The sequence below is a fragment of the Lepisosteus oculatus genome, chromosome 2 (genome assembly GCF_040954835.1).
Source record: "Lepisosteus oculatus isolate fLepOcu1 chromosome 2, fLepOcu1.hap2, whole genome shotgun sequence".
Classification (NCBI taxonomy): Eukaryota; Metazoa; Chordata; class Actinopteri; order Semionotiformes; family Lepisosteidae; genus Lepisosteus; species Lepisosteus oculatus.
In genome coordinates this window covers 37,543,652-37,567,337 of record NC_090697.1, presented here as the reverse complement: position 1 = coordinate 37,567,337, position 23,686 = coordinate 37,543,652, and the positions used below count along the sequence as shown (strand labels likewise).

Genomic DNA, 23,686 nt, shown 5'->3' with positions numbered 1-23,686 from the left:
CAATATAGACATTGAACAAAAATACAGAAAACATCAATAAAATTAAAGGTAAAAGAATTATGATAAGATTCCAGTATTAAATGTAAGACAATGTCAAAATTAAAACAAAGATGACTAATTAAGATTAGTGTTAGGTATTACTTCCTTGGGCATTAACAGATTCCTGACAGCAATGATGTGTAGACCTGATCAGCCCCTAAATAGACTGCTGTGGGATGTTCTGGCACTCTCTTTGTGTAGCTGCAGTCTAAGATTTGCTGGATGCAGTTGTTTCCAATTGACGGTATGTTCATGTTGTTCCCACAAATGTTTTGTTAGAGTCAGATAAGGAGAAAAGACACAATTTTGCCTTCTTTATGTTTAATTTGTTTATTGGTTAACTTGAAGTCATTCTGTTGTAATTTTATCACTGTGAGCTTTACATTGTCCTGCTGGAAACACTTCAGGATTGGCTTGCAGAAGTAGAATTACTATTTGATACTACTGGATCTCTGAGCTGCTAATTCTTAAAATATGCTTTCTAATGCTTACAATAATGCACCCCACACATACTGCCACAAAACCTCTTCTATCAAGTCTCTCTAGAGTTGTATGACATTTATTGTTGAATACATTACTCCACCACCTCTTTCTTCTGCCATGTCAGATGTTCTCTTTTCACTTGAAGAGAGCAATTTAATTTTTCAGTTTTAATCTACATGTTAACAGCCTTTGATCAAGAGGATTTGTTTTATGTAAATCATAAGATACAGTCATTCTTCAGTCATTCTGTAAAGGTTAGCTCTTTTTTTGAATTTTTGTGATGTAGTCAGAGCAATTGAGAATAATTAGGCAGATGTGACAATCAAGGGCTGTGTGGTGACACTGTACTGGCCAAGATTTGGCCTGTTCCTCAACTTGTCTGCCGCCATCTAATTCTATAGGTAGTTTCTCTCATAGACAGGCTGTTTTCAATAATAAAAATAGTAAGTAGGCAATCATCATAACCCAAGTGGGTCATAGTTCCTCTTTTGTGTTTCTCTATTGATTAAAACCATGTCTTTTTAATGCCTATTTAAATAGGTTTTTTATCAGCTTACCTAAAAATACTACACATTAACATATGACAATTTTATATGAAATCATGACTTGTCATGTAGATTGTGCTCATGGCACTTATAATGATCAATTAATATAGGTTATATACTGTACACAACCTACTTCACACATTCAAAGAAAAAAAAAGCAAAAAGAAGCGATAGATAATTAATAAGAACAAAAAATGGAAAAGTCATGATTGCATAAGTATTCAAACCCTTTGCTCTGTCAATTTAGGTGTACAAAATTGCCTTCAAAAATAAGCCATTTGGCCATATTTGTGTGCAATAATAGTGCTTCACATGTTTTCACAATAAATACACCTGTCTCCATTAGTTCCCTCAGCTGGGTAGTGAATTTCAAGCATGGATTCAACTATGAAGATCAAGGAGCTTTCAAAACAACTCAAGAATAAAGCTGTATAAAGGCAAAGTGCATGATAAGAGTATACAGAAATTTCAAAACCTTTAATATTTCATTGATCACAGTGAAGTCTATCATAAAGAAGTGGAAGGCACCCAGATACTGCCTAGATCAGTTCATCCCTCTAAGTGAGCTGCTGGGCAAGCAGGAAATGGGTGATGGATACTGTTTTAAGGCCAATGACAACATAGAAATAACTACACAGCTCAGTGGCTAAAATAGACAAAAATGTGCATCAGTCAGTAATATCCCAGTCACCCCTGGTCTATATGACAGAATAGCAAACCCATCTTATAGCCAGAAACTCTATCACCCTGCAACTCACAACTGGTAACCCACTGAAGATAAGCAGGTGTGAGCTTGGCCAGTACTTGAATGAGAGACCTCCTAGGATACCTAAGGTTTCTACTGGAAGAGGTGTTAGTGGGGCTAGTAAGGGGTACGCACCCAGCAGCCTGTGTGGATCCTACTGCCCCAGTATAGTGATGGGGACTTTACACTGTAAAAAAGATGCTCTCCTTTGGATGAATAGTAAAACAGAGGTCCTGAGTCTCAGTGGCCATTAAAAATCCCAGGGCATTTCTCAAAAAGAGAAGGAGTGTTACCTCAGTGTCCTGGCCAAATTCCCCCCTATAAATTTACTTCATTACCCTGTTCTCCTCCCCACTGATGAGTGTCTTCAATGTAATTAAAATCTTACCCAAACGTATTGCACCTGAAATTATTGCTAAAAGTGTTTCTACCAAGTATTGAGTTCACGGGTCTGAATTGTTATGCAATCAACTTTTTTTTCTGTTAGTTCTTGCTGACATTTACTGTAACTTATCTTACTTTAGAAGTCTTCAGTTTTAGCATTAGGGTTTGAATGAAATATTCAGCATAACATATTAAGATATTAAAATAGTATAAAGATCCAGTCATTTGCACTTCACATCTTGCACTACTCTATACTCAAGGCCTATCCCAGAAAGCTTCACAGAAAAAGGGTATCAATTGAAGTGTAGGTGGGCTAAGTAGATGGTAAACATAAATGATCAAATTCTTGTTAATTAACTTAATAGTAAATCATTAGAACCATACTGAAGAATAAACACTTAATAGCCATAGGGCACAACATAAATACAGAGACAAACAAAGAGAGGTCATAAGGAGGAAGGAAGACAGAAAAACAGGAGAATACACACCTCTTCTTCAAACATTTGCCATGTGAGAGGATGTTGTTCTGATCAGTAAAGACTAGATTCTGGCTATGTAATCTGAACATTATTTTAGATAAGTTTTAGATCAGTTTTCTGTCGTATTTATTTTAGAAGATTTAGTTTATTTAATGAATTCTCATACTAAATATTCTAGTCTAATTTTGTGATGCATTTTTAGAAAAGGGAGATTGATTCCTGTTAACTTTCTGGCATCCATGTAGTAGGAAGGGAGATTTAGTTCTTATTGATATTCATGTATCACTGTATTAGGACACTGGATTATTCTATCTTTGGCTTTTTTAGTGCTGTAGTGCTTTCAGGTGATGGGGTAGAATTCTGGGGTGCTAGTTCTGTGAATTTAGGCCTCTGAAATGCTTTAATTTGTACATGAATCTTTGTATGTTGTGTAGCTGTCTTAATTATTAATTGTAAATATATGTCTTGCCAAGGTATGACACTGATTTATTACTCTATCACCAGAACTGTACCAGAGAAATAGAAGAACTCACAGCATTTTCAAACATGGCCAAAATGTATATATCCCAAACTTTCTAACAATATTAATTTAAAAAAAACATGTAATTTTACAAAATGGCATATCATTGCGACATACTGTACAGTAGGAAGGGTGCTTCCTATTACCTTTGCTAGACACTGTAACTACATAAGATTTTGTTCAATTCAACTGCTTCTTAAATTTAAAAGTTAAGTTTCCTTAAATTATAAAACTATGTCTTCTGACATTAAAGAACTATAAAGTTGAGCAAGTATGAAGTATAGATGCAGCCTGGACCTTTCCATTTCAGGACTGTTTAAAGGTAGCATATAAATGAATTGTGGGTTTCTCTTGATAGCCAAAAGAAAATAAAGTTTGTAGAACTGGGAAAAGGTGCCAGAATCAAAGTGAAAATTGGAACACTGGTCATGGCCCCAGCCTAGACAATTTCCTTGCTATAGTAATTGTGATGCAGAGGAGCACAATTAAGCTAATGACAAGGGGCAATATCCTTGTACCAGATGTGGTGTCATCTCTGGGTTTTTCGGGAGCCACACAAAGATTAAAGCCTTTGGTCTGTCATGTCTGAGGAATGCTTTAACCTTGGAAGCCATTTATAGCCTGTTTTCTTTTAAGAGCTAAAACCTTCAGACACAGATAGGAAAACAACACTTTGGAGAACAAATTAGGAAATTTCGTGTAAACATGCAAAAAAGCAGCTGGAAGGAACACAAGTGTAAATATTTATAGCTTTCTTGCTCGCTGAGATTCAGTCACTTTGTACAGGATGTGCAGTATCACTGAATCTTATTGAGCATGCCAGTAATCTATAAATTACTGAACTACTATGAACCAGCTATCTTGGATACAGTTTACTACATTCAGTATAAGTATTATGTTTCAAGCACCTAGTCAAAAAGCCTATTATGGCTACAAAAGATCTGAACGTACCAGTCTAGTGCAGCCTGTGAACTGCTGATTGTTTTTAAATACTGGAATATTTGGAAATCACGCAAGGTATTAAGTGTTTCAAAATATTAACTTCCCTCTAATAACAACAAAAAAGAAGCACTTGGCATAAGTAACAACAAACAAATGGAGTGGGGGGGTAGGTTCTGTAATAGAATACTGTTTCACATTATTACAAGGATTGTTTGTTTTGGTTGATCTTCTAACCCTGTGGCGTATGCAGAATATAAACACCCTTGGTCCAGAGGATATAGTAATTAGTTTACAGTTCATTTTTAAAGTGAGCAGCCTGCTGGATAATCACAAAGGAAGGTCATTAACCAACTCTGGTGTCTTTAGAATATACTCATGGCTGCAGCCCTCCACACCAGAACTACCGTGACTCCATCCCAAGACTTCAAGCTCCCTGAAACTTCTCTCTTGTGTTTGATTCAGAGGGCACCTAAAGGGAATTCGATGTTTTTCTTTTGATTTACGTGGGGGAAAATATGAGGCCAGAGCTGCATTTCAAGGGGTCTAAGTTGCAGACATAAAACATCCTGTAGTATTTCTTAACAAATCACTTCCTATTTCTACATAATGCAAAGCTAAACTTTTGTACCCTAGAGAAATTAATTGATATGATCTGGATGGTAGCTGCTTTTACTTCATTTGTACTCACTGTACTGAGGTGTTTAAACAATAATAAAATATTTTTGACTGTGGGGCCTCAGGATTTATTTACATTGTCTCTGACTAAACAATGTACATTTTTCCTTTATGTAAACTCCCACCAGAGATTAAAAACCAAAAAAAACAAAAAGAGTGATTAAATATTAATTTCAAAATGTGAGTTATTTATTTTCTGGAATTCTAAGAACGGGACACCCATACTGTAGACCACAAAAACCAAAACAAAAATCTGAATCTGAGTTGACATTGCATCAGTTCAAGGAAATAAAGTTGAGATCAGGTATTTTATCTTGCTTCTTGGACAGGTATACCTCTTTCCACCAGAACGTCCTGGCCAAACTGACGTCATTCCTGTATATATTTAAAAGTTGGGTGGTGCAGCCCGTATATTTTTCACTGCACTCCGCAGATTTGTGATGCATGATGCCATACGTCTTGGAGAGAGCACTGATTCACATCTTACACAAACTGCACTCAATTCAGATATAAATCAAGAGCCTTCACTTGGGTAGAACATTTCCTTTTTCTGCATCATTGCTGAATGTCATCTTCTTTCTCTTCTTTCTCTTATCTAATATCTCAATAGATCCCGTGAATTTTAAGCGCATTGTAAAATATCTGTACTAAAACTAGTTGCTGGAATTTAGTATTAATGAATGTAGTATTAATACAGTACAGGAAATATACAAGGATAGAATAAAACCTGTGATTTGGGAAGGCTGTCAAAAAAACACTATTTAGAAGTACTAGGTACTGTATGTAGAAAGTGGTCAACTCAAAACAGATTCACACTTTATAAACAGAAAATAATATTTACCTTTTACGCATTTCTGCCTTTGTACAACACACTTTCTCTTTTCAATTGTAACTGGGCAGGGGTCTCCATGAGCAGAAGGATGTTGGAGGATCTCTCGACTCCGGTGTTGCTCTCCTTTTCTGAAACCACAGGTCCTCCCTTTCCGAGAACAGTTGCTCCATGTGCTCCACTCACCCACTTCACAGTGCACTGAGGGATGATCAGAGAAAAGATTTATAAAGTCTGTTTTTTAGTGGCACACAACATGTGGGTTATCAGTCTTCCCGTTTTCCAGCTGCTTCTTGCAATTCAAGGTTATAAGGGAGCTGGAGCCTACCAGGGCACAAGAGAGGGTACACCTTGGACAAGATGCCAGTCTATCATAGGGCAGATTTACAGGCACACACCCACAACTAGGAACAGTTTTCCCAGAAGCCAATTAACCTACTAGTATGTCTTTGGACTGTGGGAGGAAACTGGAGCTCCCAGAGTAAACCCACACAAACACAGAAAGAACATATTGTATAAACTCCATGTAGATAGCACGCCAGGCTTAAAATTGAACCCAGGGCCCCAGTGTTATGAGACAGCAGTACTAATCACTACGCCAATGTGCCGCTATAGCATGCGTTATGCAGTATGCATTTTGTATACACTGATATACTTCTTGTTAATTTATACGGTCTCACTCTATTAAATACATAATGGTAATACATTTATGGTAAAATTCTAATGATTTAGAGCTATTGTACTAGCATGTTAGAAAGACATTAAATACATTTCAGTCTTTTAAAGGAGAAATCAAACAGCATTCAATGGAGCAGTCTTGGCATATTGTGATACTGTGAATTATCAAATAATAAAGGCTAAGTTGATGAGAGATATCAAGTAATTAAAAAGACAGAGCAAACCCAAGATGTAAAGCCTTGAAAAAGAGAATGTTCCTAACCTGAACTATTTGTGCTACAATAGAATGTGAAATTTCCCTTTCAAAATCAGCTTTTTGCAATTTTGATTACTTATTGTAAGGAATTTATCTGAATTGAATATGGACATTTCCATTTTTTATTTTACAATAAATTAATTTATAAAGTTGGCTGTCTTTTACATTTCTGGATGATTGGTCATTGAAATTGATTTCAGCTAACAAAGTAACAAAAGGAAAGTTGAGAGAGGCACTGTTTTTATTTTTATATTTTTTACTTGTCTATTCATTGTGGAAAATCTTTCCCCTGACTGTTACTAATCCCCTATTTGTCACCTAAAATAAAATTTATTTGGGGTTAACAAGTATCAGTTAACATGTGACCACTCTCCTATATTTGTTTTCATTTCTGTATTTATTTAAAGTAAAAAGAATAATGTCAAATTACAGTATATCTCAAACTGCTAATATTAACAGCATAATTCTTTATTGATTTTATTTATCATTTATAATTTATAATTAAGATGCTGGCACGGGCATAGGACATTATTTGCATTAACAAAAGATACTATAAAATCATATCATTTCATCTCTTTAGACTTGTCCAGGTGAATTGTGAAAATGTACCTTTAATACTGCACTCCATTAATCGATCATTTGGCTCAAAGCCATCTGGACAAACATGGTGGCATCTTCCTAGATGTAAATAAAGACCAGCTTTACATCTGGTGCATGTATTTTTGTTGAAGCAGGACTCACAATCAGCTTTGCACTCTGAAAGAAACACAGTACATACCAGACAAATATTGTTATTCAGTCAGCAGAACTAACGAGAACCGTTAATTATAAGACCTTACATATTGCATTGCATTATTAGCTACTGGCATTATCCTTCAGGGTGTCACTGTTCTACAATGCTTAACTTGCTGATTTTCCTGTATTGGCAGCAAGCCTGGGGTAGGTTAGCAGTGTGTTGCTACCCATCCAAAAGCAGGTGGAGGCGGGGGAGAAGGAGGCAAAATACAAATGCTTAGGCAAGAATGATTACTTGAAGTAACTTTAAAAAATATATTGCTTCTTATGAGATATCACGTCTGCTGTGCATTCCATTGATGCATGTGGTGCAGGTACAAACTGTTACACTGATGATAATAGCATGAATATGTCTGAGAGATCCATGTTATGTTCTGATTTTCATTCCAGCTAAATTCTGAATGACTTGATTAGATCCATCAGTTACAGCACTTACTAAGGGGAGTTAACATACTTTCCAGATTGCCGATCATTGATCAATTAAGGCTGCCTATAAATCCTGCTGGACTGTAGTTGCTCAAGACTAGGAATGACAATCTCTGCAATAGTCTAATAGAGGATCACCCCAACAATGCTGGCACCCATCGATACAGCTGGATTTATTGAACAAATTGAAGTTCAAGTATATAAAAACAGTTTCTGTGGTGGGAATTTATCCCATAATCTTTTAGTCCTCATTATTCTATGCTACCTCTGAATCTTATTCAAAGCAATCTTAGCAAATGCAGTGTGTATCTACCATAAAAGACCTACCACACAAATAAATGGCCTATGAGTGTATTTTCAACATATTGTTATTAAGGAAAACCTAGGAATTTCAAAATACTTCCACTGATGAAATAATTCTATTTATATGTGGGACTGTTTGATATCATTTCTACAGACAAGCAAAAACTTTAGGAGAACTTACCAATAGTGGTGCATTCCATCAGTTGGTCATTGGGACCAAGTCCTTCTGGACAACTCTCTAGACACCTTCCCTTATATAAATAAAATCCAGCTTTACATCTGGTGCAGAAATTTTTGTTGAAGCAAGCATCACAGTCTGATTTGCATTCTGAAAAACAGAGGAAAATTAAAGTAAACATACTGTATACAAGTACTGTAAGTATATTGCTAATGTATGTATGTAATTGTTAACTCTTATGAAGTGTGAACTCTGGAAATTTAGAAAAATAACTTGAAAGTTCACAGGATTTCCCATTCTCTTTGGAAAGAAACATTTCATTAATGATATGAACATCGTATTATGAGTGCTTGAGAGTGATAATTTCTGAATAATTGCAGATAAAATAGTGCTCAGAAATATGCTGTTAGTAGTCTCATCTCTATTATTACCATTAACATTTCTTGGACTTGAATGAGTTGAAGAATTTACTTTACAGACAAAATTAGCATTGCACTTTTTTCTACATTCCAGAGGCACATTAATTCTGTAACAATGCACAGCAATAAAAAAACACTGATGAAAGCAGTTTCTTTTTAAAAACTTGTATATAGTTTTATTAATTGGGTACATTTAGCCTTTACACTGTCAAAATCCTTGGTATTTTTGTATTTTTGTCTCTTTTACTTTCTAATCTTTAATTTCACATCAAACATGGGTTATCATATTATATATATACTGTATACTGTATCATGTGATAATATAATATTATAATAATTTCAAGATAATTATGCTGAAATTAAAATGAAACCCTAACATGCATATGTCTTCACAATATTCTAAGAATAAATACAACTACATTTTCACAGTCCATGACAGACTTGGAAGAAACCTTACTAATCTAAAGTTCTTATTTTCCTGTATTCTTCCAAATTTTCAACATATGAAGCAGATGTAAAACAACATATTAAGTTACTTAGTTTTACTTCAGTTTTTTTCATATTATGTCAGAATTCCAGCTTTATTATAAGAACCATCTTTTCTGAAAGATATCCTTAAAAGCTAGTTTGATAGTTTTAAACTGTGGTATTTTTGCTATAGTTCTCAAGTAACTTTCTTCAGAAGTTGTGCAAAAAGTTCATTGACTTTTGCAGATTTCATGGTAATATTGGGCTGTTTTTGTCTTTAATAAAAATTGCAACTTTTAAAGGCTCGCATGTGCAAAATTATACTCATGACTATTTATGATTGTATTAACGAAAAAGTATTTATACAATGTCTTGAAAAATTATTCAGACCCTTGTACAATTATCATCTGTTGTGACTTTAAAACTGTAGTCATGACATTTTGAAATAGCAATTAATATCTATTACATATACAACCACAAGTTAACACAACAAAAAGTAGCAAATACATAACATGAATGAAAAACTTAAAGTCATGATTGCTTAAGTATTCGAACCCTTTGCTGTGGCAAACTTAAATCAATTTAGCTGCACAAAATTACCTTAACAAGCCACAAACATTAGTTAGTTGAGAGGGCTCTGTACAGTAATAGGTGTTTTTATTCTATTTCAAACAATTAATGAAAAGTCAGTGAAAAAGATAGATCAGGAAAAGGTATAAGGTAGCATGGTCTACCCAAAGACCTAGTTTAGTCAATTAGTATCTTGATACTCAATTATCTAGAATTGGGAGGTATATTGTACTGTACCATCCAGTCACTGCCTAGATTAGGTCATCCCTCCAACCTGAGCAGTTGGGCAAGGACAAAACTGGTGACAGTTGAAATTAAGAGGCCAACAACAACTTTGAAAAAACTAAAAAGTTCAATGGTTGAAATGGGAGAAAATGTGCATCAATCAACAATACCCCATATCAACAAAATGATGCTATGATGCTAGAAACACATGGCATAGCCTATTGTATGTGGTCAGATGAGACAATCTTCAAACTGATTGGTATACACTGAAAGTGTAAAATATTACATCTGGCACAAAACCAATATAGTGTATCACCTAGCCAATACTATCCCTACAGCTAACCAATACTAAATGCTATAGTTATTTTTCTCCTAAGAAGGCAATGGAAAGCTTTTTAGGATTGAAGAAAAAAGACTGAAGACTGAAGAAAAAATAGAAAGAACAACATACTAGCAAATATCAGTCTTAGTCTGTAAACTGGGGTGAAAATTCACCATTTAGCAGGAGAATTATGAAAAGCACAAGGCTATAGCTGCATTTGAAAGTCTTGACTTGAATCCAATTAAGAATCTTTGGAAAACTTAAAAACTGCTGGTCATCAGCAGTCCGAACAAATGCTAGAGATCTTAATCAAATCTGCCAAGAAGAACTGGCAAAAACTGTACCAAGCTGGTATGCAAACAGGGTAAAACACTTGCAGCAGTAATTGCTGTCAAAGGTGTTTCCACCAAATAATAAATTCACGGGTTTGAAAATGTATGCAGCAAACATATTTTTTTAGTCTTCAGTTTCAGCATTTTGAATACATTAAAAAAAATGTTTATGTATAATTTTGTGGTTTTAAAAAATGGGAAACCATAAGAAGGGTGTGAAATCTTTTGAAAGGCACTGTATAGAATATAAGTTCATGCTTTTTGTATATAACGTACTGTACTGTACCACCAAAACACTCACTCATTGCTCGGTCTTTCATTTTGTAGTCTTAGTATAAATGTCCAGCAGTACACTGATATGAACTCATGGTAATGACAACATTATTTTGTTATGTTAGAAATTGCAGAACTCTTATTTAAGGTATCAAACCAATGAAGCTTGATTCTGGGAAATTCTCCAGGTTTAAGACAGATTAAGCCTGATGAAGAGACAGGGAAAAGTGCAAGTGGGTTAATGCAACAGGGGTCAAGGAAAGACCAAGGCTATTAAAAAAAGAAACACAGCAGTATAAAATAGGTATGTTCTCATTTGTATTGCATTCAATGACCTTTAAAAAAATGACAAGAAATATCAAAGACAAGTGATATTTTTACTTTATTATTCAACATAATTCAGTGTAATCAGAGCTATAATGTTATTCTGCTTTTCTATTTACTAAGTGTTTTATTTACTGTTTTTATTTCTATGTTTCGCTAGTGTAAACATAATTTGATCTTTTTTATATTTGTTTGATCAAGTTCAATAATGGTTTTCCACTTTAATAATCTTCATTATCACTTACTTGTGCATTTATTTATGTCAGGTGACCTTGTGCCATAGTAACCACTTGGGCAGGAGGGCAGGCAAACTCCAGTCTGCCTCATCCCATTTCTCTCCAAGAAAAAAAACAGCCTTGGCTTGCATGACAGACATCCATTGTAATCAGAACATGTAGCACATCCCCCTTGGCAGCCATGGCTAACGCCAGGATTTTCTGAAAAAATAACAAAGAGGAAGAAAATGAGTGTGTGGTGAATATCAGCTTTTTCCCTTTACATGTAATAGTGATGCCTGAGGAATATTCTCTTTGCACAATGATAATTGAATGGCTATAGTTTAATATGTTTTTGTCAATCACTTACTCGTGTGTCAGAGTTACTAAAGGAATGTGGCTGAGACCTATGAGCTCAGCTGACAGCAAAGTCCCTCAGTAACATTAAATTGCAGCATATGTTTAACTTGCATGAAATATGGAACACAATTATAAATGTAAATAAAAGATAGCTGTAGTAATTTTGCAGTGAATAATTACATTGTAATACAGCATTAGTCATTTCTTTCATCAAGAACCTATCATAGCAGGTGTTATAATATACATACAGTACGTGCTGTACTAGAAGTCCATCCATACTTCTTTTAACAATCACTTAGTTTAATGCAAGGTTGCAGTGAGCCAGTGCCTAACCTGACAGACAAAGCTGGTTACATCCTGCAGAAATGTATTGCAGGACACTTCCACCCATACAGGGACAATTAACAAACTTTGACAAATTGTCTTTGGACTGTTTGAGAAAATCAGAGCACTCTATGAAAACCCTCATGGTCATGGGGAGTATACCTGACTGTACTCAAATCCCAAGAACTAAGAGCTATGAGGCAGCCATGCTAAGAGCCGAACTACTGTGCCATTCATTACTATAAATATTTAAAGAATAATAATAAAATAGAACAAAATGAAAGTGCAAAGTCTTAGCTAGTGAGGGCTGTTCCTCTAGATGGATTGTGGCCCAACTCCACTTTAATGAGGTTACACAAGAATGGTACTATTGATAATACAAAAGTTCAAAACAAAAAGCTCAGACTTTCTAAATGTTATGTTAAGTACCTCAGGGTAGTTTGTCTATATGATAGGTGCTGATCCATTTTAAAGTTCGTAAATATGGTCATTTATTTTTTTAAAGATCTTTGCATCCCAGAAAAGTGAGCAAACAGTATAAAACTACGCAAAACCTACCCCATGTTCTAAGTCAGGGTGAAGACTTCTGATATAAATCACTTTTCAGATCCCAGGTGTCTTGGTTTGGGTGATTTTCATCCATTTTATTATTTTCACAGTTGTAATGAAGAGATCTAGAACCCGTCTTTTTAATCTTCCATACCAACTACCTGGGCTCTCTTATCTTGTCCTGTCATTTTCCCTACCAGTTCTAGGCTTAAATCTTCTGCTTTACATTGTTTTGTAACATCTTGCAAATTTGTGTACTGAATATTCTTTATACTTTATACAATTAATCTCACCATTAGCCTATCAGCATCTGACCTCCTCTTCACCTCTTCTTCTCCCCCCCTTCTGATCCATCAAACTATTTCTTCTGACTGTACCATGTTATTTTCTTTAATCCCTTATTCTTCTGATATGATCTTCCCCCTAATACACTCAGCAGAGTCTTTCCCTGGAACTACTCAGCTGCAAGACCAGGCCTTAGATCTGTTTGAACTGCAGCAACATTCTCCTGGCAGGGCCTGATTCTGCAATCCCTCTGAATCACTGTTGCTTGTACTGTATATACTGTACATACTTTGCTTCAGTCTCTAGTCCAGGTGGTGGAAATAGCTGAACCTGAACTTCAGGACTGCACTTACTCAACTGTCTCTCACCATCATTCTATTCAACTTATCCTCTAGATCTAATTATCTATAAAGCCACTGATGTGTAATTGCATTTTTATAGAATCAGTATCTGGCTAGATGGGATGGCAATCCAACATACGGACATGAAGGAAGAGACCCTTTAGAGTAGCCATTGAAACCTATCAGCATGTCTTTATGAGGCTGGGATCAAATCAGAGTACCTGGAGAAAACCCAGTCAAACACAGAAAGGGAATACATATACAGAACTGTAGACAAATACCTACTAAAATTAAACTCAGGTGCAGTGATACAGTAGCACTAAATGCCATATCACTGTGGCATGCTAAATGAAAAACTGATAAAACAGTACCATTTCCAAAATTAATAATAATGCTATCAATTCAATATAATGAGATGTTCTCACATCTCTTCTGTTGTGTATAGTGTCACTATACTGTACATTGTACTGCAGCAGACACAAATGTAAAATTGACCAAGGGCTGCAGTGGTGGCTCACTAAATGGTGAATGGGATGTCTGTACATTTTTTTCAGTGCTGGATATTTCTAGCGGTCGTGAAACATAATAGCAAGTGTAGACATAATGAAAATACTTGACACTCCATAGATGTTTCACCAAATGTGATGCTGACATGAGCCAATTAAGCAGGAGATGTAAAATATTTTTCCCACAATCTATCAACATAGTCACTAGTGCAAAAACAAAACAATGAAGCAAACTTAACCACAACTTTTTAAAGTGGTAAATAAATGCTTTTTCCCCCATAGTTTCTCAATGAAATTCCTTGTTTAATTAACTTCGCATTCCAGCATTTTATCAGAGTCTTTTATCATTATCAGTGAGAAAACTGGCAATTTAATTCTTAAGAAAAAATATTTCAGTAACAGCTTTTAGACTGCCACAAAATGGCTTCTGTGCTGTTGACAGCCCATGGGTTGCTTGTACCCCTAGTATAGTGCACCTGTTTTTAGCTTGGCTTAGCTAGAGAAGAAGGTTAGTATTATCACGTCCTACTTAATGTGAAATATATTTTGTGATTTCAAAGTAACTTTTGCTTCTCATTAGACAACATCATAAATTAACTGTAAGATCAGACCATTTTGTACTTGTCCTATAATACCTTTTTAGGTAGTGATCCTTTATTGTATTTTATAATTAACTTGAATGTTAAAAAGGTTATTATTTAAACTGTAAACCAATATGTAATCAAAAAAGAGACTCTGTATGGCTGTGTCTATTGGTCAACTTGCCTGAGCAATGCTAAATCTGGAGTTTAATTGGCTAAATAGTGAATTGGGCAAGGCATCCCCCAGAAGACTAAAAAGCAAGACTGAAATGTTGCAAAAGGTTCTTGTGGTATAAGTATTTTAATTAATGCTATAATTTAATCTTGCTATACATGTCACTGCATTTTCTAAGGTGATGGTACTTTGCAACTGTAGCAATTGGTTACATAATTCTAATAATTGTCATAATTACATAATTGTCTATAACCAAAAACGTAATGTACATTGTGATACCATTTTCTAAAGACTATTTTTAATTTGATTTTAATTAAATTAAAACTTCATTAGATTTGTTATAGAATGTTTAGGTACATTTGACTACTTTGGTGCAATAAATATGATTAATAAATTATAAATACCAGTAATTCAAATTTTATTACAATAATTTATACTATGATTTCCTGTTGAACTGAATTTTTATTGCTTGGTTTTAAAATTGTATTCATGAATAGTCACTGAAAAATGTGGCAAAATATTTGAGGGAAGGAATTTTTGCAGATACTTGCAAACTTAAAATAGTGAATAGTGAATATTTCAAACAGTTTCTTATCCTTTGTCTTGTCTCTGAACCTACAATAGTTCTTCTCCTCATATGTGATAGTGTTAGAGTGATAGTTAATACTTAATGTTCAAAATTAAGTTAATCATCTTTAGGCTGTTTCCATATTACAAATTAATGTGTACACCACATTTTAGCTAACCAGTTAAAACTGATTGTATCTCAGGGAACAAAGTACTGTACACTTTCAAACAGTCACTGTGTTATGCTTAGAAATAATTAATTCTATCATGATACTTACATGCTAATAAAAATACATGTTCCTGTAGTCCACTGGGTTTAAAAGGAGCTGCTTTACTCAATATCTTTTTGAGGCCCAATCCCATATTTTGCATTTTTCATTGCTCTACGTCAGGTACAATAGGCATGTCATGATGGGGGTTTATTTAAAGTTTATCATTTCTAGATGAATCAGTAAAGCTGTGAACGCAGAGTATTGCCTCTTTATGTTGTGATTTAGTTGACCATGAGTGCCAAAGCCATTGAACTTAATATTCCTGCTGTATATACATTTCAGTTACTTCAAGCATTGGTGCAGATTCTATTTTTAAGTTTCTTCAATACTTTATGTCATTCTATTTTTATATTTTAAATAAATAGGATATTTCAAATTATTGGTAGAATAGTCTTATTTCATACTGTAGTTCACTATAATTCACTGCATTTTTACCACAACTAGTGAACTAGTTGTGTTGTCAATAAACTGAAGCCAGGGAATCCAAGTCAAGGGGTCATTCTTGTGAAGGGTGGTGCAATGTAAGAATGAACTTTGAAGAGCTAAGACTATTTAGAAAATAATGAAACACAGTAGAGTACACTTTTTTTTAAGAAAGCCTTTTGAAAATTACTGAATTTTCAAATTCAGTGAGTACACTGAAGAGCATTGCATGTTTTCTATTAGAGGTTTTTGATATGCCTAAATTTTACAATCGATACTCTTGTTCTTATTGCACAATACTCTAGTGGGTCGTTGAACAGTAACAGCCATCACCAGGCAAAACAGCCAATTGTGGATGATTAGGTTGCACAACTTTCACATGTTGATGTTAATAATGCTAATGAAAATGTAATGTAAATAAGAGAGAAAATAAGCCACTTATTCAGGTAATCTGCAATGAGTAAATCTAATTAAAACTCATAATACAACAGGGAAGCATTTCCATATATGTAAGCTTTAGTTTTACATTGTGTTTTATTCACCTCAATTTTTCAGTCTGTATACTTGATCAAATGCTTTTGTTAATCTTCTGGCTGAAATGGGGACAGTTCCTCATCTGTCCTGACCCTCATTAAGTAAACTAAATTGTCTTCTTTATTTCCAATGTTTTTCTTTTTTCTTGAATTTGTAGGCTTTGCTGAAGCTACCACAGAGTGTTGGTTGGCTATTTTGAAGATATACAGTGCCTTGCAAAAGTATTCACCCCCCTTGGACTTTTTCACATTTTGTTGTGTTACAGCATTGAACCATGATGTCTTTAACTGAGAATTTTTGCCACTCATCAACACAAAGTACTCTATAATGTCGAAGTGAAAACAAATCCAGACATTTTACTAAATTAATTAAAAATAAAAAACAGAAAATAATTGAATGCATAAGTATTCACCCCCTCCCAGAGTTAATACTTTGTAGGACCACCTTTGCCAGCAATTACAGTTGTGAGTCTCTTTGGGTAGCTCCATTCATTTTTTCATTGCCACCAGCATACTTTACTGTAAGGATGGTGCTCTCAGTGTGATGTGCTGTGTTAGGTTTGCGCCAAACAAGAAGTTCAATTTTGGTCTCATCAGACCATAGAATCTTCCTCTAAATTGTTGAGTCTCTCACATACCTTTGGGCAAACTCCAGCCGATATGTGATATGAGTTTTTTTCAACAAAGGCTTTCTTCTTGCCACCCTTCCATACAAGCCAGATTTATTCAGTGTGCATGCTATTGTTGTCTCATGCACAGTTTCTCCCATCTCTGTCATGAAGGGCTGTAACTCCTTTAGAGTTGCAGTTAATAATTAATTATAATTGCTTACACTTATATAGCGCTTTTCTGGACACTCCACTCAAAGCGTTTACAGGCAATGGGGACTCCCCTCCACCACCACCAATGTGCAGCTGGATGATGCGACGGCAGCCATAGTGCGCCAGAACGCTCACCACACACCAGCTATCAGTGGGGAGCAGAGCAGAGTAATGAAGCCAATTCATAGATGGGGATTATTAGGAGGCCATGATTGGTAAGGGCCAATGGGAAATTTGGCCAGGATGCCGGGGTTACACCCCTAGTCTTTTCGAGAAACAGCCTTGGATTTTTAATGACCACAGAGAGTCAGGACCTCGGTTTTACGTCTCATCCAAAGGACAGCACCTATTTACAGTATAGTGTCCCCATCACTATACTGGGGCATTAGGAACCACACGGACCACAGGGTGAGCACCCCCTGCTGGCCCCACTAACACCTCTTCCAGCAGCAACCCAGGAGGTCTCCCTGGTCACACTTGCTTAGCTTCACTGGGTTGCCAGTTGTGAGTTGCAGGGTGATATGGCTCTTGGTTTCTCCCTTACTACGGCTCTCCACTCAGTTTTGGAGGACGGACAGTTCTGGGCAGATTCACAAATGTATTTTCACTTTTTTAATGATGGACTGCACTGTGCTTTGAGGTAAATTCAATGCCTTGGAAATTTTCTTACATCCTTGCCCTGACTGGTATTTTTCAAGAACCTTGTCTCAGATCTGCTTGGAATGTTCCTTGGTCTTCATGGTGTAGTGTTTCCTTGGAAATGCACTACCTAAGTGGGGAAGCTCCCAGACACAGGTGTATTTATTCTGAAATCATGTGAAATACCTCAACTGCAAACAGGTGGACTCCAATCAAGTAATTATGTGACATAAAGAAGAGAATTGGTTACTTCAGAGGTAATTTAGGTGTGTCAAAGCAAGGGGGTGAATACTTATGTATTCAATTATTTTCAGTTTTTTTTATTTTTTATTAATTTAGTAAAATGTCTGGATTTGTTTTCACTTTGACATTATAGAGTACTTTGTGTTGATGAGTGGCAAACATTCTCAGTTACAACCATCATGGTTCCATGCTGTAACACAATAAAAGGTGAAAATGTCCAAAGGGGGTGAATACTTTTGCAAGGCACTGTATATGTATATAACCTTATTAATTAAATTAGTACAATTATGCAAGTTTGATGTTTGTCTTGTAATTAGTTTGCCAATGTAATTGCCTGGTTAAAGTAAATGTACTTTAGAAAACCTGAAAAATAAAAAAACAATACGGTGTAATATGTCACTAAGCTAAATCTGTTGAAGCAAAAAACATCCAATATCTGATATTCTTTATGGCCTTGTTCTATATAATTTATAAGCTTTTAAAGTTTTTCAGGGCTGGCAACCACAGTTTGCAATACATCATTGTAAATATGTTTGACATATCTAAGAAAACTTTACAACTGCAGTCCATTTGCCCTCATGTATTCCTGCCAAACTTTCCAATGCACAGAACCCTGAATTAAAAGAATTCCTACTTCTGTTCTGCTATTGGGCAGACCCCTTTGAGCTTTGCGTAGCAAGAGTAATAACATCACGAGACTGGAAATTCTAAAACATATTCAAAACAAACCTCAAACTGAAAATACAGCATGTAAAAGCTTCCAATGTATACAGTACATTTACCTAAAACAAAATGTCAAAAACAGGACTGCCTTAATCAGGATTCATCCCATCAAAGTTCATATGAGTTGAGAAAAAGGATTATAGATTTCAATCTTAGGCCTACTTTTTAACCTAATTACAAAAGTAATTCTAAAGATGAATGATCAGTGTACCTGCTGTGTTATTTTAATTTATGGCACACGGCTTCTTATACTTGGAATAAAACACTCTTCCAGACTCAACCCTGATTCATGGCTGTATGAGTAACCAGAGACCCCAAGTTCCTTTTTGTTCTTTATTTGAGACAAGGGGCACTGATTCTATGAATCAGTTTATCATCTGCAAAGTCTTAATAAGCATTAAACATTTCCCTGTAATGTTTTATAGGGAATAGTAGTTCTAAAAATATGATACTATGCAATTGCTGTTTTTAAAATACTGTTAATTTTAACTCTGTACAGTAATAAATAAAATGTTGATATTTTGCAAAATAATAAAACATATTACATTGAACTGAACTTAAATATGACACTGATTAATTGCATTTCTAATATGTGCTAATACATGTTAGAAAAATCATTGTCTTAAATAAGTGATACTTAAGGAAGATAAGATTATAAAAGAACCGATTATATGCAATCTACAAAGTCCCTGATAAAAAATTAAAAAATAGCTAGACTGTAGCCAAAACATTTTTGGTATATACAGCACTTGGCAAAGAATATTAAGCAATCAGTAATATTCAGCAGTAAGTCCAATTGATAATTGTCAAAAATGTAAAACAGTTTCATGGCATGATATATTTAATTTTAAAATATAATTAATATTTGCAATTGTTTGTATACCTTCACCAGGAACAAGTGAGCAGTCTCAATATTAAATTATCTTCTAAAATATTTGCAATAAAAACTTTAAAATACTTTAAATATGTTCATGTTCATTTTAAACTGAAATTGTAAAGTGCTTAAAACATACAGTATTACAGTATGTAACTTCCTAAAGTGCTATAACTTATGAAATAATTGTTGAATGTACCACAAGGCACACCTGTGATTTGCAAATCAAAAGCAGAGCAATATTTTGCATTTCTATGAAAATCCTTGCTAGTTAATTCTTACCTTGTACCATTAAAATGTGCTGAGGAGAACAGTGAAAATTACATCAAATTAAAAAAGCAAAAAATAAAGAAACTAGATGTATGTTAGCTTAAAGATCTAAAAATGTTGTTATGCTTGGTTTATCTCTACTGTCACAAGATGCTTTTACTGTATATCCTATATATAATTGATGGAGACATTATGGCCTGTGATGTGGTACACACAATCTGGATCTTGTCAAAAGTAAAGGAAGTTAAAAAACCAACATTATTGTTTGATCTATCATAAATACAGTATGATTGTAACTCCTTCAATAAAATTGTGAGTTGTGAATTGTAAAAGTGTGAGTGTGGATAAAAAGATTTATGTTAATATAGGTAAAAGCTTATACCATTTCAAAAGGCACTTGTTATTACTGAAGTACATTTTAAAGTAAAAGTGCTGCTTGAAAGCAATAAATGTTTTATCCCAATTTCATAGGATTGCTGAAATCCTAGGAGATCCTAGGAATGACGTCTTTCGTTAGCATTAGAGTGCTTGTTGATATCTGAGAGGTGATAAACATTCCTAAATCTTTTCAAGACCAAGCTGTTTCTTGTAATAGTTATCATGTTTTATTTTAAAGGAACCCTTGATCATACATCCATACTGTACGTAAATATCACCTTTTAAATAATTAAATATAATTTTACCTTTTTCTACTAACCTCGACCATTTAAATAATAGGTCTGAAATTGTGGGTTTACTTCAGTTACAATAAGCTTAAAAAGTATTAAAAGTAAATAGTTTGCGTTGGTTGTGTATAGTGCGGTGCTCATAACTACGCACGCACATTAAAGTCTGCATTTACAGTCTCATAGCTGCAGATGGCGCAATACACAAGAATACCGAAATGCGCAACTAAGGAAAGAGTGAACGTGCGGCGTCCCACTGACAGCGTTAGTGCAGCGATGTTTTATCTGTAGCATGTATGATACATACAGTACAGGACTATAGACTGGACTGGTCAATACTATTAGAAAGTTTTACTTACAGTTAATAAGACAGATACACTAAATGTAAGGTACAGAGATCGAGATCAGAGGGATTCAATGTTAATCAATGGGTTGAATTTAGCAGCGCGTCAATGGTGCTTTTGATAAGAAAACAACGAATTCTTTCCACTTATTAGTTTACTCATAGCGAAACCTTATAGTTATTTGTACTTAAAGACAATAGGGTGTCTTTAGTTTTAAATGTTTCACATATATCATTTCAAAAAGCATGAACTGATTTGAACAATGTTTATAAACAGTTAAAACACCAATTTAATTTTTCATTTTCATTAAATGATTGACAGGTTTTCGCTTATGATAATGTAGTCTACTACTTTTGCTTGGAGGTCATGATTGAATATTTATTAATACATCTGTCTGCTGATCTTAAGTTTATTGAAGGAGGTGGTAGGTCTTAGTAATGAAGTTATCCATACAGTATATATATTTTCAGATAGTCTGTTTCTGGATCCATCAAATTGCTTTGTAACTGAAGGTACTGTATAAGATACAAACCAAAATGAAAAATATGCAGAGTTCATACGTTGTTTAAATAAAAAAAGGTATGCAGAACATGCAACTAACTTTTGTTAGATTCCTAGAAAGAGGCCATATCATACAAACAAGGTAAAATTCCAAGAATAACAGCGAGGTTCAGTAGCGTGTTGCGATTTAAATTTAACTTTAGGATGTGTATATAAACGTCCATTAATATTAAGCAGTTTTTGATGCACTACATATACAGTATCAGTAATTATTAACTTATTATATTTAGTCCTAGCTGAGTTGGAGTCTTGTACAACGTGAGAGTGCATACGTTTTTCGTCTGATACAGAGGATTAAATAAAATGTCAGATTAATATGCATAAACTATATAACAAATCTTCAATATGTTCATTTATTTCGACGTGTTATGTTATTTGCTTTGATTTTTTTATATACAAATATGGAATACTTATTATCAAATAACATGTCGGAATTATAACTTGCAGTTTGTTACATTAAGGATTAAGAAGGAATGTGTCATTTCTGTTTTATTAATTAATAAACGTATTTTAGTCCAATAACCCCCTTGCAAAACAGGATAGGGGAGACGTACTGTAGCCTCATTGAACATGTATATCATACTCAAACACAAACCGTGAATAGACGTGAAGAAACGACATCTTTTCAAAACAGGTGAATAAGCATCATATGAAGATTATACTTACGTCTATGTTGCCTGCTTCTGGAGGCGTGCTGGCTGTCAATGTATTCCATACAATGTAAGAAGATCAAAACAAAGGATAACTGTCGTAATTGCATAGTAACCTGGAGATGGTTCTTCTTCTGTTTATATCAGTACCTTCAATGAGTTTATCCGTCGATTTACCTTTTTATCCCCAAAAGAAGCAAAACTCCCAAAAAATCATAGATGTAAGAGAAGTATTGTCAAGAAGGGTCCGAAAACACCGTGACCGTTGTAGAAGTAACATTTTCAAGTCATAAACATAATAAAATCCATACGTATATATGGATAGTATCCTGCAAACGAAAAAAAAAATCTTTAAAATATACAATTGCCTAGAAACTGTGGTTTTCTTTCACCATCCAATAGGAAAATATTGGGAAGGACTTGAAAAGTGTTAAATTGCGACTAATCGGAGCAAAGTAAGGAGGCTTGGGTTTAGTTTCTTCTTTCAGTATTTCCACCCGTATGAACATCAGTGACAAGTAATCTCTATCGTCCAGCTAGTGAGATGCTCTATTCAACAAAGCTCCGTGTGTGTTTAGATTTAGTTTCCATCACTTATTAGAACTTCGATCTTATTAGAATTTCATCTTCTTAGTATAATAAATTCTGATGTCTGAATTATCCACCGTCGAATTTGTTTAGTTTCTTATCCTCTTCTTTTGAGTATTGCACTCCAAAAGCATGACTTCCATTCACTAAGTCTGGGATCTACTCAGAGATGTGAGGCTTCAACTTACTGCTGTCTCCTGCTCGCTTCTGAAAGTTTATTTGGAGGCGAGACCACAACGTCAGAGCATTCTACACCCCATTGACTGTTTTAACTTAAATTGAAGCCCTCGTACATTTACAATTTATAGATCGAATTATGGGGGACCTTCCTTCACAATGATATTTTTCCGTTAATTTATTTCAAGTGATTCTGATTCGTTCTTATCCATTTCCTTATTTTTTGCTCACAAGTTTATCATGTACTGTCTGTCTGTGTTGTGATATATTTTCCACGATTTTTTTAGCCTTGATACCAGAATAAACCACTGTTAACAGTTTTGAACTTCAACTTTCTATTACACAAATGGGATTTGAAGTTTGTATAGGCGCATCAGTACCATAGATGCTAAAAATATCGGAAGATAATCATATTCTAACAAACATCTAAGGCAAGATGTAGTTACTTTTTATTCCTTTTAAATCTGATGGCTTTTCTTTGTAAAAGAAAAATAATAGGTATTTTTGTATCAAAACGTATCTCTTTGTGGTAGTTTGGTAAATTGATGATGTGAGATTGCAAACCTTGAGGAGTTGAAGAAATTTGAAAGTTTAAATACAGTAAATCCGAGATTAGACACTTGGCACAAAGATAATATAGAACGAAGCTATTATATTCATTTACTAACTTTTTTCTTGCCAGCAATTACAGTGCTCTAGTTTGTTTACAAATTGCTGTAATTTAGAGATAAAATACGAGCAGATTGTCAGTCAGCTAGAGCCAGCAAATTCACAGAAAAAGGGAAATCCC

At 34.6% G+C, this 23,686-nt stretch overlaps 1 protein-coding gene across 1 annotated transcript in view; it reads right to left on the bottom strand.

Moving 5' to 3' along the window:
• The window catches only part of rspo3 (R-spondin 3), a 28,252-nt gene extending 5,328 nt beyond the window's left edge, over window positions 1-22,924 (bottom strand). Inside the window, exons 1-5 of the mRNA XM_015349810.2 lie at window positions 22,148-22,924; window positions 11,456-11,647; window positions 8,281-8,427; window positions 7,185-7,331; window positions 5,654-5,842 (exon numbers count right to left, since the gene is read on the bottom strand). Of these exons, the coding sequence (XP_015205296.1) occupies window positions 5,654-5,842; window positions 7,185-7,331; window positions 8,281-8,427; window positions 11,456-11,647; window positions 22,148-22,241 (769 nt within the window). The 5' untranslated portion in view covers window positions 22,242-22,924. The remainder of the gene's footprint in view (window positions 1-5,653; window positions 5,843-7,184; window positions 7,332-8,280; window positions 8,428-11,455; window positions 11,648-22,147) is intronic.
• Between the last annotated feature and the right edge of the window lie 762 nt (window positions 22,925-23,686).